At 30.1% G+C, this 14,662-nt stretch overlaps 1 protein-coding gene across 10 annotated transcripts; it reads right to left on the reverse strand.

The window, feature by feature from the left end:
• Positions 1-493: 493 nt before the first annotated feature.
• Positions 494-13,912, reverse strand: LOC149906921 (uncharacterized). 10 transcript variants are annotated; one of them, XM_090103959.1, is made up of 9 exons: positions 13,795-13,912; positions 12,052-12,319; positions 9,505-9,715; positions 8,884-9,246; positions 7,924-8,109; positions 6,825-6,946; positions 5,464-5,625; positions 2,742-2,909; positions 494-2,144 (listed from the first exon to the last, which is right to left on the reverse strand). In XM_090103959.1, the coding sequence occupies exons 2-9, from the start codon at positions 12,256-12,258 to the stop codon at positions 1,854-1,856; spliced, it is 1,710 nt and encodes a 569-aa protein (XP_089960085.1). In that variant the 5' UTR covers positions 12,259-12,319; positions 13,795-13,912; the 3' UTR covers positions 494-1,853. The 10 variants fall into 10 exon arrangements, with proteins under 10 accessions (XP_089960085.1, XP_089960087.1, XP_089960086.1 ...); XM_090103961.1 differs by having other exon boundaries at positions 13,876-13,911; XM_090103960.1 differs by having other exon boundaries at positions 12,052-12,305; positions 13,795-13,911.
• Between the last annotated feature and the right edge of the window lie 750 nt (positions 13,913-14,662).

Consider the following 14,662-nt stretch of genomic DNA (forward strand, 5'->3'; position numbering starts at 1 on the left):
AAGCTGTAGGTATCTTAGCGTTATGATATTATATAGCCTATAGCTTTCGTAGATTGAGAACTAAGAATCGATTCTAGTGATTACAAAACATTTTAGATAATTAGTAATACAATAACTTTGTATTGTTCTTAATTTTTTTTTCAAATAGCTCACTATCAGTATTATCGCATAGATATTATCATTAAAATTACCTTATCTAGCATTAGAGAGTTTATGATATAGGTAGGTACATACTTATTAATTATATGTTAATATTTTATTACGTTTATCTACATATTACTATTGTAACTTGCTACCAAGATGTTATTATGTACTGATGTGTACTTGTTGTATTTGTCATCATTTTAAACGTCTACTATATGTATCTATTTATTTGATCAAACTTAATAAGGTATATGCAAATGATTACGAATAACCTTGCTGGTCATATGTTTTGTGTTCATAATAATAATGTGATCATTATATCAAACGAAAGAGACAATAAAAGCCAAAATATGTGTTATTATTTTATTATAAACTTCATAGTATGTATTATTTTTACATATAAAAAATATAAGATACAAAAACAGCCTTCTCTTTATGATTTTCTTATACATATATTTCCATTTACTTACTTATATAAAAATAAATGTTATACACATATCCAAATTAATATTTGTGACATAAATGCACTTAAAATTAGTAGCCACTTTTTACAATTACTCGGATTTTTTACATCTTCTAGTTCACACAACAATATTATTATGAAGCGTAGGCATATATGTATTTCAATTTTTAATACAATTTGTGGTATGTTATACACATTTAGATATATTTCATTAGCGGTCGGCTTACGTTTTCTCTACATAAGAATCCATCCTCGTACTTCAAGAAATATAATAAAAAAAGAATTATCGAAATCGGTTCAGCCGTTCACACGTGATGCCGTGACATCGCGAAACGGGTTTCATTTATATATACATATATATATAGATTACATAGGTACACGTGTATATAATGACTGATTATAACAAATTTATCTACAGATTAATAGAACATTTTGAATATTTTTATTTCGTTTTTTATAATTAAATTAGATTTGAAATCGTAATTTCACAAACGTGAATTTGAAATGTTTTTAAGACTTCTTTAAAATAAAAATTGTCGCTCAACGTTGTAAGTCAACTTTAATAAAACATTATTTTATCATTCTTATTTACAAATAGATACTTATCTGAAATATAAGGTTTCCATATTATGACTTATAATCATATGAGTGTATTTTATATCACCATGGATTAACCAGAATGCAGCCATCATTTTTTATCTATGGTCTTTACAAAGCCTATTTCCATGGCATAGAATGTCCTCTGAATTCCATGAAAATATCGGGGGTTTCCTGACTAGAGTACATCTTTACAAGAAACTTAAAACAAAATGATCAAATGAAAATATTGCCATAGAGCATGATGTCTAAGTACTAAACAAATACCTATAGTTTACAACATTTTAGAAAATTATTTGAATTAACTTTTAAAGAATAAAAAGTCGGCAAAATTCCAAAGTCAATAATTAATTGGCCTTAGATCTCAAATATTTTTAAGCAAATTAAATGCTGTAAAACAAATAATTAAAATTCAACATATAACAATTTCCAATACGCACTTGATCACTTAAATTCTCTTAGCATCCTGTTTACAGTTTGTCTGTTATTACTTACTTACTTACTCCTATTGCCCGTAAACCCCGAAGTGGGTCTATTATAAGTGGTTGTCTATTATTAACAAAATATATTATAGCCTATAGGTACTTAATAATAATGACCCTTTTCCCAATTCATACCAAGAAATCAATCATTACCCAGAAATTTAAACCTAACAATACTTAGCCTTCAAATCCTTTTTAAGTATCTTTCCCGCAGCAGATTTCGGAATACTATCAACAAAAACAACATCATCTATATGTTTAAAAGCCGCAACTTTTTCGTTAACAAAATTACAAATATCTTTAACATCATTTTTAGCGTTTTCTTTAATAACTACAAATGCTTTGGGAGTTTCGCCCTTAGTAGGATGTGGAACTCCGATTACTGCAGCGTCTTTGACAGATGGATGGTCTCTTAAAAGGGCTTCTAATTCCGCTGGTGGTACTTGGAATCCTTTTACCTGAGAAATATTAATTTAGAAATTATAGTCTTTTAAGCGGATTTTAAACGCGATTTTAAACCTATTACCGTGAATATAGTCTCTTTGTGACCACGCTCACTGTGTTCGGAACTTCGGGTTAATGATATAATAAATAAATCGCGTTTATTATCTGTTTTAAAAGTCTATGATTCCTCAATAGTTGTTAATTCAAAATTCTACACAATATTATCAAAATGATGTATCACTTTCAATTTCATTTTTATAGGGAAATATTTAATAGTTTCGATATTTATTTATTCAAACTATTATCTATCTATCTAATTACTGTACGTAGTTTTAAATAAAACATAAATCAACTGTTCTACTCATAGATAATAATTAAGGAAGTCATTAGAAAGTTTCATTATTACGACAAGTACCTAATTATCGAATTGTAGATACTTGATAATAAAAGGAAATAATATTGTAATACTGTGATAATAATGCTTAGCATGTTTTTGGCTACGAGTATTTGTATCTATTTTATTTGTACTTTTAACCATTGCTTTAAGTACTTTATCTAAATGCTTACATTTTTCAAGACCCTTTATTATGTTTTCATTTATTATTTCTTACCTTAATAAGTTCCTTAATCCGATCAACAATTTTAACAACTCCATTTTCATCAGCGACCGCCATATCTCCAGTTAGGAACCAACCGTCAACAAACGCTTCTGAATTGGCTTTAGGATTATTCCTATATCCTTTCATTACTTGAGGACCTCTTACTAGAAGTTCACCAGTCTGGAATGTATTTAGTTTTGGTTATATTTTAGTTAAGATATTTTGGCTTGTTGTATATAGTAATTTTTAAATAGATGAAATAGTGAATAGTTCACTGGGTTAGAATGGATAATTTAGTTCTGATGATACTTCTGTAGTAATATCTTTCGGTTCATTGATTATGGCATATTTTTATCAATGAAATATTCAATTGTTTGGTTGTAAAATTTATACAAACGGTAGTTACAAGGTCAATAATTTGCAATATTAATAACAAAATTATTTGTAGATAGCCACATCATTACGTATTTTTTTTTTAATACACAATTTATTATTGAATAAGGACTCTAATTTAAGGTTTCTATCGAAGAAAATGTACGTTTCGTGTTCACCAAAAAAAAAATTTATATCCAAAGTAATATTCTACATTATCTTCCAACAAAATAATTAATTTTATTTTATTTATTTATTTATAAAAGGATACCTTACAGCTTATAATACAATAAATAGTAAATTAATAATTAAGTACGCCAATAACAAGGTACACCAATTATCAGTTCAACTTAAGTGACAAAAATAGAAAACAGTGCTTAAAGTACTTAACACTATACAAATTGGAATTGGTTATTATAATTAAATAGCAAATTTCAACCCAAAACAGGTATGTGTGTATGTGTGTGTGTGTGTGTGTGTGTGTGAATGTGTGTGTTGTGTGTGGGTGAAAGAGAGTGTGTATGAGAGGGTACATTGAATGTAGATATAGTTCAACTAAGTATGCAAATTATTTTTTATATTCTAAATTAATCAAGTCAAGGATCGCAGTTTTAAATTTAGCGCGAGATAAGTGGAAAATGTCGACAGATGAGAATTTTTTATTGTAAACGTTGGGAACTCTAAGAAACGGTGTGTTTTTAAGATAATTTGTTGATACAGCCGGTACATGGAATAGGGGTGTGTGGCGAGTTCTCTGAGTAGGTGTGCAAAAGTTGATGTTTGAGAGCGCTGATAAGAAATCAAACTTATTACTTACGATATCATGCAATAGCATCATATCAATAAGATTTCTTCTATCTTCTAAGGTATTAATATTAAAGTGTAAACAAGCCTCTGGGTAATTTGTTGAGAAATATTTAGTTTTAAAACTTAATTTTTTAATAAAAATCTTTTGAAGCCTTTCTATTTTCTCGATGTGGCATTTATATATTGGACGGCAAATGACACTAGCAAATTCGAGGATGCTGCGAACATATGCAAAATAAATTACTTTAAGACAAAGGATATCATCAAACGGATCTGCCTGGCGAAGAATAAAACCTAGATTTTTATATGCCTTTTGGGTTATTGTATTAATGTGTATGTTATAAGAAAGTTTTTCATCAAGGATCACACCAAGGTCCCTCACAGTTGTAGCAGCCGGAATAATTTCATCGCAGATTTTGTAGTTGAAAGATATAATAGATTTATTACGAGAGAATGATATTTTTTGACATTTTTGGATATTTACGGATATTTTATTAATTTTATAATAATTCGAGAGTCTATTTAGGTCTTCCTGAAGTAAAAAGCAGTCTTCTAATGTGTTTATTTTCCTAAAAATTTTTTTATCGTCGGCATACAACAAGAATTTTGAATTCAAAAAGCAGTTAACAATATCGAATAAATATAAATTGTATAATAAGGGACCGAGATGTGAACCCTGAGGAACTCCTGAGGTTACATCGACGAAGTTGGATTTAAAGCCTCCCAGTACGACTGATTGACACCTGTTTCGGATATATGATTCTGTCCACTTAAGAAGATTTCCCCGTATTCCGGCTGCAAAAAGTTTACGCATTAAGACATTGTAGCTAACCCTGTCAAAAGCTTTCTCAAAATCTGTGTATATGACGTCGATCTGAACACGGTTATTCATATTATTATTTATGTAATGTGTTAATTCAAGTAGATTAGTTACGACATTGCGCGATTTAATAAATCCATGTTGCTCGGAAGGAATACAGCTGATAGTGTGGTTATAAATCTGTCGGTATACTAATTTTTCTAACATTTTTGCGAATATATTCAGCAGTGATATCCCTCTATAGTTTGTTATACATTTTTTGGAATTTTTTTTATGAATAGGTATTATTAATGCTTCTTTCCAGCAATTTGGAAAGATGCCTTCATCTATAGATCGTTGGAAAAGAATACGTAAAGGAGCGAGAAGACTAGTATGACAGCGTTTGATAAAAACTGCGGGTATACCGTCAGAACCCGCTCCTTTCCGACCGTCTAATTGTTTGAAAAGCATCTTAAGATCCTTATCTTCTATGGCGATGGTAAATAAATTGTTAGTAAAGGGAGACTCACATACCGAGGGCAGAGAATCCAAAGGATTATCAGATTGAAAAACAGACTGGAAGTATTCGCTAAACGCTGAACAGAAATATATGTACATGTAAGCAAAATTTACATACTTGTATTATTTTATCGTTAATAGGTACCTTAACGAAGTTAACTTTATCATTTTTCCAATAATTCTGTATTTCTGTAACAATTCTGTACACATCTATCTATTACCAGATTTAATATTTACCTGACCAGGTCCCAAAGGCTTCCCATCACTCCCAACAATCTTTACTTCAGTACTAGGCACGGGAGGACCAACAGCGCTGTAGTCATCCGAGTCTATAGGCGCAACACACACTACAGGAGACGTTTCTGTCAGACCATAGCCTTGGTTGAAACGGATTTTACGCTGAAATTATAAAGACTATCTATACTAATATTATAAAGAGGAAAAGTTTGTAATTATATATTATGTATGTATTGTTTTCACGCATAAACCTCTTAACCGATTTTGATGAAATTTGGCACAGACAATCTTTAGACCCTGAGAAAGAACATAGGCTACCTTTTATTGCGAAATATGTAGCGAGCGAAGCCAGGGCGGACCGCTAGTAATATATAAATAGAGCTAAAAAATATAGTTTTTTTACTGGTTCATCATGGTCTGTTTTAAGTTCGCGTTTATTTATCATCTGAGTCTATAGGTGCTACACACACTACAGGAGACGTTTCTGTTACGTAGCCTTGGTTGAAACGGATATTACGCTTGAATTATATAGAATAAAATAAAATAAATAACTAACTATATTGAAAACAAATTTTTTTGGCTTTTAAAGCTGTAGACACTCCTGTAGCTGCTAAAAGTATCGTAAGACACAAAAGTACCAGAGTTTCTTGGCAGCTGTTTTTGGCGATTTTAGCTGCTACATGAAGTAGATTTGGTGAAGAAATTAATGCTTGAATTGGGCTCGAGTTTAATTGGTTGATAAAGTATTGATAAAAGCCTGTGTCTTCTTAATGAGATAATAAAACGTTTTCCTTAGAGCATTGGGATACTTAATTTAAAGGAATTTTAACTAAAAAGATTCCGTAGAAAATGAAACAATTCATTTTAAGATCACATTTTATCATTAGTCTGTATCTTAGTACCTACACTTGATAGTTACATTTAGTTGAGAAACGTGTCCATCGTTGTATTGCCAATTGCCATGAATTATACTGTACAGATTTTCCTATTAGATAAAACAGTAGGAAGTATTTCCCCGATATCATCTAATTTATTCACACAATTGCATTTTAATGATTCACCTGAGTCATATAGCGGCATTATTATAATTCTAAAACGATCATAATAATATAGTTAACTCTTTCATGTTCTACATATTGTTTCATACTAAATAGATACTTACTTATTAAAGTATTTCATGGCATATAATTCTATTATACCTAATAGGCAAACCTAAAAAATATTTTGTTTATTATTTTTGAAACTGCGAATTGCGCAAAAAAACTATCATAATGACAATTATAAAAAATGGTTTTGTAAGATTTGAACTCTAAATGTATAATCTATTCCCTTCCCCATAAAGTTAATATTTCAATATTTACCTGAACTTTACTCAAGAACCGTTCAGCATCAGACGGCGCCATTGGAGCCGCGCCGTTTATAACCATTTGTAAGTGACGATATGTTTTGGGAGAAGCTGCAGGGTGAGATGCCATGAGGAGTACTGAAAATTTTGTCCAAAACATTGATGAAAAAATCGTATGAATGAATCACATCTTAAAAATAATTAATCGACACTTATAAAAAGCCTCTGGCTTAATATGTACTATTAATTGTTTTTGAACATAATATAAGTTGAAAAGTGGTTAGGTTCTATTAATAGGACACCAATCCCACCTGACGATAAAATTTTAATATTATTTACATAACTATTGAAAATCAATAAAAATTACATTAATAAGTGTTAATCGCGAATATATTTGAGCATTTTTTGAAAATGATAATATAATATTAGAAGTTCTTATGTGAATAAAACACGCACATCATTGTTTGCAAATGTCTAGCTAGTAGGTACGTGGCAAAAAATAGCAGACAGATAAAATAAGAATGCTTCATGCATATTAAATAATAGTGTGTTAAAACGTGATTAACTCTGCCAATAAATACTTTATTTACGTTTTATCGATATTGCAAGAAGGATTTAGTCAATCTGTGAAAATTTGCATATTCTAATTCCCTCCATTACTTCAATTATTCACATAACATTTTTTACAAATTATTTGTACGCTTTACTGATAATTAATTTCTTAAGCTTTAGTTGTCTTCATGCAGAATGTAATAGTCAATAGTGTATTCAGTATGGGGATGAAAAACATCCATAACCAGGCAAATACTCACATAATACTTATTTCGAGCAAGTTATAACTTCGAACGCAACAATTACCGTTATGTCAATGCATTGGAACTACCTATAGCTATTGTTACCTAAATATATTATAAACATCGTATATTCCTGAAGCCATATTCATGGTAAACAAAAAATTAAATCAATTGAAAATTTAAAATATTTCTGTGTTATTTAACATTTAACTAAAGTTAAAACGACACGTTAAGAACGTGTCAAACAAGTATTTTAGGTATAATATCTTCTTCTCAAACCTTTATCAATTCGAATCTCAATTCATACAATGTATTACTTACCTAGAGGTGGTGCAACAAACACCAAATTAGTTTTATATTTCTCCAAGGCGTTCACAAAATGGTCTGGGTTCATTTTGGGCAACGTCACCAATTTGATACCATGCGACATTTTGTGAAACATCAACACTGTGGCTGCGTAAATGTGGAAGAATGGCAGCACTGACATTACTGAATCTTGGTGGGTAGCTGAAAAGTTATTTTATAACATTAATACTTAACGATGAACCAGAACATACAGAGCCGTAAGTAATTAAAGAGAGTAAAAGTAATTTAAATACCCAAGTTTTCTATTAGTCTGAAAATTCTACATTATTTAACAGAATTTAAACAATTTAATGAGATATTGTGCATTTCATTGGTATACCGTATAGATAATGCGGAAGACTGAATAAAAACTTCTGACAATCCATGAAATCGTGATATAAAAATATAAAAAATCCAATAGTGGATTGTCGTATTTTTTACATTTTAATGAAATAGTACAAAAACGAATTATTGTCTTATGTACTAGTAAGATTCTAAATAGCCAATAGATAGTAAAAGGTGAATTAACAATAGCGTGGACGAGGTCCACCTCAAAATTACGTAATCTAAGATAACATTCCAGCATAACTAGATAATGTTGTTTATATCCGAATATTTGAATTCTTTAAAGCAGGTAACATCATTATGTTTTAGTTTTGTGCAAAATTACTTATTAATTAGGTACACATCAAGAACATTTTTCACGGTCGTATTTTAATGAAAATGTCTAAGGTTATCTTAATTGGCTGACTATGAAGCCTAATTAAACTCGAAAGTAATTTTGGAGTTAGATTATATATCCTCTATCTATTTTGAAATATGTACATTACATGTAATTTCCTTTCACGAAAACAATATGTAATTCCACAACTTGGCTAATATTTTTAATATTTAAGGTTACACAATTCTATTTAGATATTATAGATTAAATCTTACCTGTAGTTTCGTTGTATAATTGAATTTTCGGCTCGTTAATTTGTTCACAATTTGCTGTAATATTCTTACTGGTCAATTCTACACCTTTCGGTAATCCAGTCGTACCACTTGAATATGGCAGAAAGCAAATATCATCAGGTGACCTTCTAACTTCTTTCAAACAAGATGTATCTACATGGACATCTTGGCTGAGGTCATTAAAAGCTATGGTACCTTCTGGAATGGATTCTCCATTCGTTTTAACAACGATAAGGGGTATTTCTATTTTGGCCAGTGCAAATGCATTTTTTATAACTCCTACTAATTCTGGTAATGTTACTATAGCTTTAGCTTCGGACATTTGGAGCAAACGGTGGACTTCATCTGAAAAATATTTATTTTTTAACACCTTCTATTTGCAATATTTTTAAAAGTGACCTTTGAAATGTAGTCTTAATGACCACAGTATATATGTATGATACGTAATTGTCTAAAATAACGAACGAACGAGTACAGTATTACAAATTTTGCGAAATAAATTGTAACTTCTAGTCATAATTAAGGCAATAAGGAAATAACGTGTCGTTTTTATTAAAAAATGCTATAATAATTGTATTTTTATCATCATATGACACTACTTACTTGCGGTATAAATCGGATTTATGGTAGTGATAACACCTCCAGCCTGTAATATGCCCAGAGATACAAGGGGGTAATCAGGCACATTCGGTAACATAATCGCAACGGTGTCTCCATCTCTGAAATTCAACTTTTTTCTTAGATTTGCAGCAAAGGCGTTGGACAGTTTGAATGCTTGTTCGTAGGTGTAGCCTCGGCCTGTGATGGCACATACCTGGAATTAGCATTTTAGATTAAATTGGTGTATCTCTGGCCTTATAAATTACGGTTTGAATTACTTATTTTTCAGTATCACTTTTACATTATAATTTATTGCTCTGTCTGTAATTACGGCAATCATATTCATGATCATCGTTGGAAAAGGCATGCAGCTCTGTAACAAAAGGCATTGTCTTCTAGGCTATCGATAATACAAATTGTGAAGTTCTGCTGTCCACTAGAACAACAAGTATACAGTCAATAAATATGATTTGGTGTGAGGATACGACACAGTTAAAATAAAATGATCTGTGTCTTCCATAACGGTATGTATGGTCAGGAATCCGTGTCTATACATAGATTCCCTTTACAAGTAAGTAGTTTTCACTTCTAGAACTAAATGCAAACCTGTTTATTTTATTTCGTAATCTTACAACGATTAAGCGAGATCTTTATAAAATATCACATTATTATATTTTTTTAGATAGCATAAATATTTTTATTATTGTCTACTTTATCTAATCTGTCTTTCTTATTACACTAATATCATAAATTTTACTTTTCCATTGGCAGATAATAACCATAATGAAGTAACCAAAATAATAAAATTTACAACATATCAAAATTCTCTAAAGGGCCTCCTCCTATATCTCCACGTAGGCTTTCCAAAAGGACAGGGTCTTTCCCGTGAATTATGGGGAGAAACATAATAATATAAATAAATAAAAGGTTCCTACAATAATTGAGTGCTATCGGTTGGAATTCAATAGAAAAAGAAATAGAAGTTTGTCGAAAAGAAGATGAATTATTTTCCTCAAAACATACGTGACTCTTATGTATGTCAAAATATTGGATTCTCATTAAAAACTCATCAACTTCGACATTAATTACGACTTTTTGTTTTTGTTTTACGGTATCTCATTAACCATTGACGTATCAAACTGATATGAAATAAATATTGACATTTTAAATGGTAATAATTACACAATATTGCGGTTTAAAAAATAAATTTAGTAATAGAGTCCTAATTGCCACAGGGCGCATATTAGCAGAATTTCAAAACATAAGTAATTTTCACGGTAATTTTATAAATTTCGATGGACGTTGTGTTTGAAAGTTAAGCATTTATAGTAATTTTATAAATTTCGGTGGACATTTTAAGTTAGGCATTTAATTAAATTTTACTTTGCTGCGGAATTGCTATCTATATTCTGTAATAATTATTTTTAAACATAATACCTACATATTACAGTCGTTAAAACAACGTTGCAACTTTCAGCCTTTGATTATATATATAATCAAAGCTTTCAGCGTTCTGTAACGGCTAAAAGATGAAAGTACAATAATTAATCTTGGTATATTTAATTTTACTTCTTGCAACTAAATTAAACAACTGCAATTTCACATAAAGGACAGCAACTTTATATCTACATGTATAAAAACTGCAAATAAAATTATCTCGGCTTTAGCCTGTAATTTAATAAATATTTTTTCTTATTAATAAATTAGATTAACCTATTCGTAAGTTTCTGTAAAGAATTGAAGAAAAACTGAGTAGAGTAAAAATTTAGAGTTAATAAGTTTAAAAGTAGAGTTTTCCTACCTCTGCATATTCTGTAGTCGTTCGTCGAAAGTCGAAATGACATTTTATATTAGTTGTCTATTTTTTTACAGATAGCATTGTACCTACTCGCAGTAGGTTTTTATTCAATACATATTATAATTATTTAAATAAAATTGTTCTACAAAAACATAATTGGATCGTGAATATACAAGGTCATTGAGAATATTCATAACGGAAAAACTTGCCCAAAACAAAGGAAGCCTATGTTATGAATCATAATAATATTATGTTTCTTCTGGTAAAAAACTCTATTATTCTTTTTTATTTAAATTTAATTGTACTAGTAGTCAGTAGAGTCATGCTCACATAAAAATTGGGGAAGTCGGTATGTCAAATTTGGAAATAATTGTGGTTATAGGTAGGTACATATCTAGCAAAATATAAAAGATTATAAGGAAAATTTATGCGTCAGTACGAAGTTCAGCTCAACTATCTACTAACGTCTTTTTTTCATAATTAGGTACATTTCTTAATAAAATTCAGTCATATATATTATTTTGATGTACATAGTTAAAAATTGAATCAGCGATGGAGAAACTCATGGCTGGCCAACATGTTCGAATAAGAATAAGAATTTAATGTGTTTAAATGTATGAATGAATGAATGAATGAAAACGCTTTATTTTCCCCCTTACAATTAGAAAAAGACACACATAGGTATACAGAAGAGAGAGTAGAGACATGCACAAATGTATGTTAACTCTTTGGAACATTAAAAAAATACTTACAGACAGTGTCCTTTCGGGCCATCTTTCCAAATTCTGCCACACGTAGTCATACAAGGTACAATTAGGAACCTGTATATCCTTAAAAGGTGATCTAATTATTCCATCATTAGTCCAAACACTATTATGCCTCACACACACGACAGAGCATTTTGAACTCTTAATGTATTTCATTAAAGTCCTTTGTGCACTGCGTAAAACCTTCTCCATATTGCACGTCGTGATTTGAAGAGAATATGTTTATTACTGACTATTATCTGCTCAAAACAAACTATAAGGTGATAAATTAATTGATAAATGTGTTACTGAGGCACTTATGTTTTTCCTATCAATAACAAAAATATAAGACCATAAAATATACACTAACATAGTATCGTAAATCTTCAAGTCTAGGCCATTATGTAATTATTATTTATCTATGTGTCCAGCAGCTGAAGAGCGATGAATATCTGCTGTAAAAATACATTCATTATCTGGTTAATTACCGACATCGCATCTTTTTTTTACTTATTTGTTGATATAATTTTGAAAAATATAAAGAAACTATAGGTATTTTACAGTTTTCGAAGGTGTTTCAGACAGCGCAATTACAATCTGTTAATCTTTCTTTTTCTATCGCATTCCTATAAATTTATTATCATAGATTCTACGCTAATCTATAATAATATAATCATTTTTGCACAATCAAACTTTTATATTTATAAAAATGTTTATCTGTTTTCTATTTACCTACCACGATTTTATCGTAGACAAAAAACCGGCAAAAATTTAAGTTTTACGAGTAAAATTACCATAAACATATACCTATACTTGAGTATAAACAGGCGGATACACATGGTTTCTGAATAATATGAAGTATTTATATGCTTATCTCATTTAATAGCACAAAACGTGAAAATGACGTAAATCTGGCTCATAAAATTAAAATTGTTATTACGTTTATGACATGGTGGTTTTAAGTTTCTGTTACTTCATCAGTTTTTAAGCTATATCAATAGTTAATTGTAGATTGAAATTTTGTTAAAATTAAGAATACTCTATTGTCTATATTATTATCTACTGTAAGAATAGTTTCTACTATAATATCTATAAGTACTCTATTTGTCTATTTATTCTGTACAACTGGACTCTAGGTGTGTGGATCCGACTCGCTCTTAACCGGCTTTTTTTATTTAATAATATTACAAGCTGTTGTTTACGTCCTATTAACAAAGTTGGCCTTGGATATTCGCAAATAATGATACATAATGTAAACACTAAGCTTCATCACAATACAGCTTGCGAAATAACATTAAAGCTATTTTTAGATTTCAAGGATTATCACTTTATATGCCGGATGATGTTTATTTTGTTTTATTGTCATTTTAAAAGCTTTAATTATGCACATTTTTTCAGCAAAAAATATACCAAACATGGACTTTTCAGAAAATAATACTCAAACAGGCCTTCCTCTTCCTCATCTTAAAATTCTCTAGACGATTTCAATTGACTCACGTAAAAGTACACCTAAGAACAAATTTATTTTAGTGGACATTGCTTTAAGTACTCAAAAAATTGACAATACACTAGAAAATTTCAACAACAACAAGTTACAAGACAGTTCGGTCAATCGTGACTATTAAAAATTAATCGACTTGATTCCGATTAACTTATAACGCATAGACAGACACACATTAACTTGCCTAAAAATATTCTTACTAGAATCCACATTACACTATCCTATAAAATCCATAGAGCATCCTATACCTTTATACCTAACTGTAATAAAAACAAAACATAAACAATAACAAAAGCGCTATAAACTTGATCAAGGTTTTCTCTTTTTACCACGCGTGTGAACGCGCCCGATACCGGTATTATACTGAATACTGATCACTGATGCTAAATGCTACTAGCATTGAATATAAACATATATTAATGCATACGAAGCAGTGTATTTTTGTGCAACAGTCAAGTGCAGTTTGTTTACAAAAATAAATGGATCAACTGAATAAAATTTAGCGAGTGCTTCCTCGTTCGTTGACCTATAATGCTCAATGATTGGCGGAGAGCAATATTTCACAGGAAACAACAGATAATTTAATAAATAAACAGTATTCTTGGAAATTTTTTGGTGACCCATAAATTCAGCAATGTAAATTTGGTATCCTTAGGACTCTTACAAATACTGAAAGTTCATTATCTTAGGGTACCTATTTTTGAAATCAACTCTCCTTAAAATATAATAGAAGGACTCTACAATTACTTAACTGTTTCCCGTTGTCTGTCTGTCCTTAGGTATCCTGAGATTATTTTTAACTTTTAACTTTAAAACTACGCAACGGATTGTGATGTGTTTTTTTAAATAGACAGAGTTGTTCAAGAGACACATTTTAGTATTTTATTTGTTTTAGACATCGCGAGCAAAACCGCGTGTGGAAAATATATAATGGGTAAATCACACGCCTATAAAATCTAAACGCCCACATAGCAATGTATTACCGCAGATAATATAACATACTAGGTATTACGTATTGCGGTCATATTGGTTTAAACATTCATGCATTTCTACTATTGACCTACGATAAGGCAATGAGTCGGTTTAAGTTTTATAAATAATTAATTTAAATGTTAT

Source organism: Colias eurytheme, chromosome 7 (assembly GCF_061535395.1).
Source record: "Colias eurytheme isolate Ceu_HAF_F1 chromosome 7, ilColEury1 Martin Lab GWU primary, whole genome shotgun sequence".
Classification (NCBI taxonomy): Eukaryota; Metazoa; Arthropoda; class Insecta; order Lepidoptera; family Pieridae; genus Colias; species Colias eurytheme.

Bases quoted from the DNA above. Each gene is read 5' to 3' on its own strand.
- LOC149906921 (XM_090103959.1), bottom strand. From the start codon at position 12,258: ATGGAGAAGGTTTTACGCAGTGCACAAAGGACTTTAATGAAATACATT. The intron at 9,716-12,051 runs GTAAGTATTTTT...TGCTAATTCCAG, and splicing joins GGCCCGAAAGGACACTGTCT to GTATGTGCCATCACAGGCCG. The intron at 9,247-9,504 runs GTAAGTAGTGTC...AATATTTTTCAG, and splicing joins AAATCCGATTTATACCGCAA to ATGAAGTCCACCGTTTGCTC.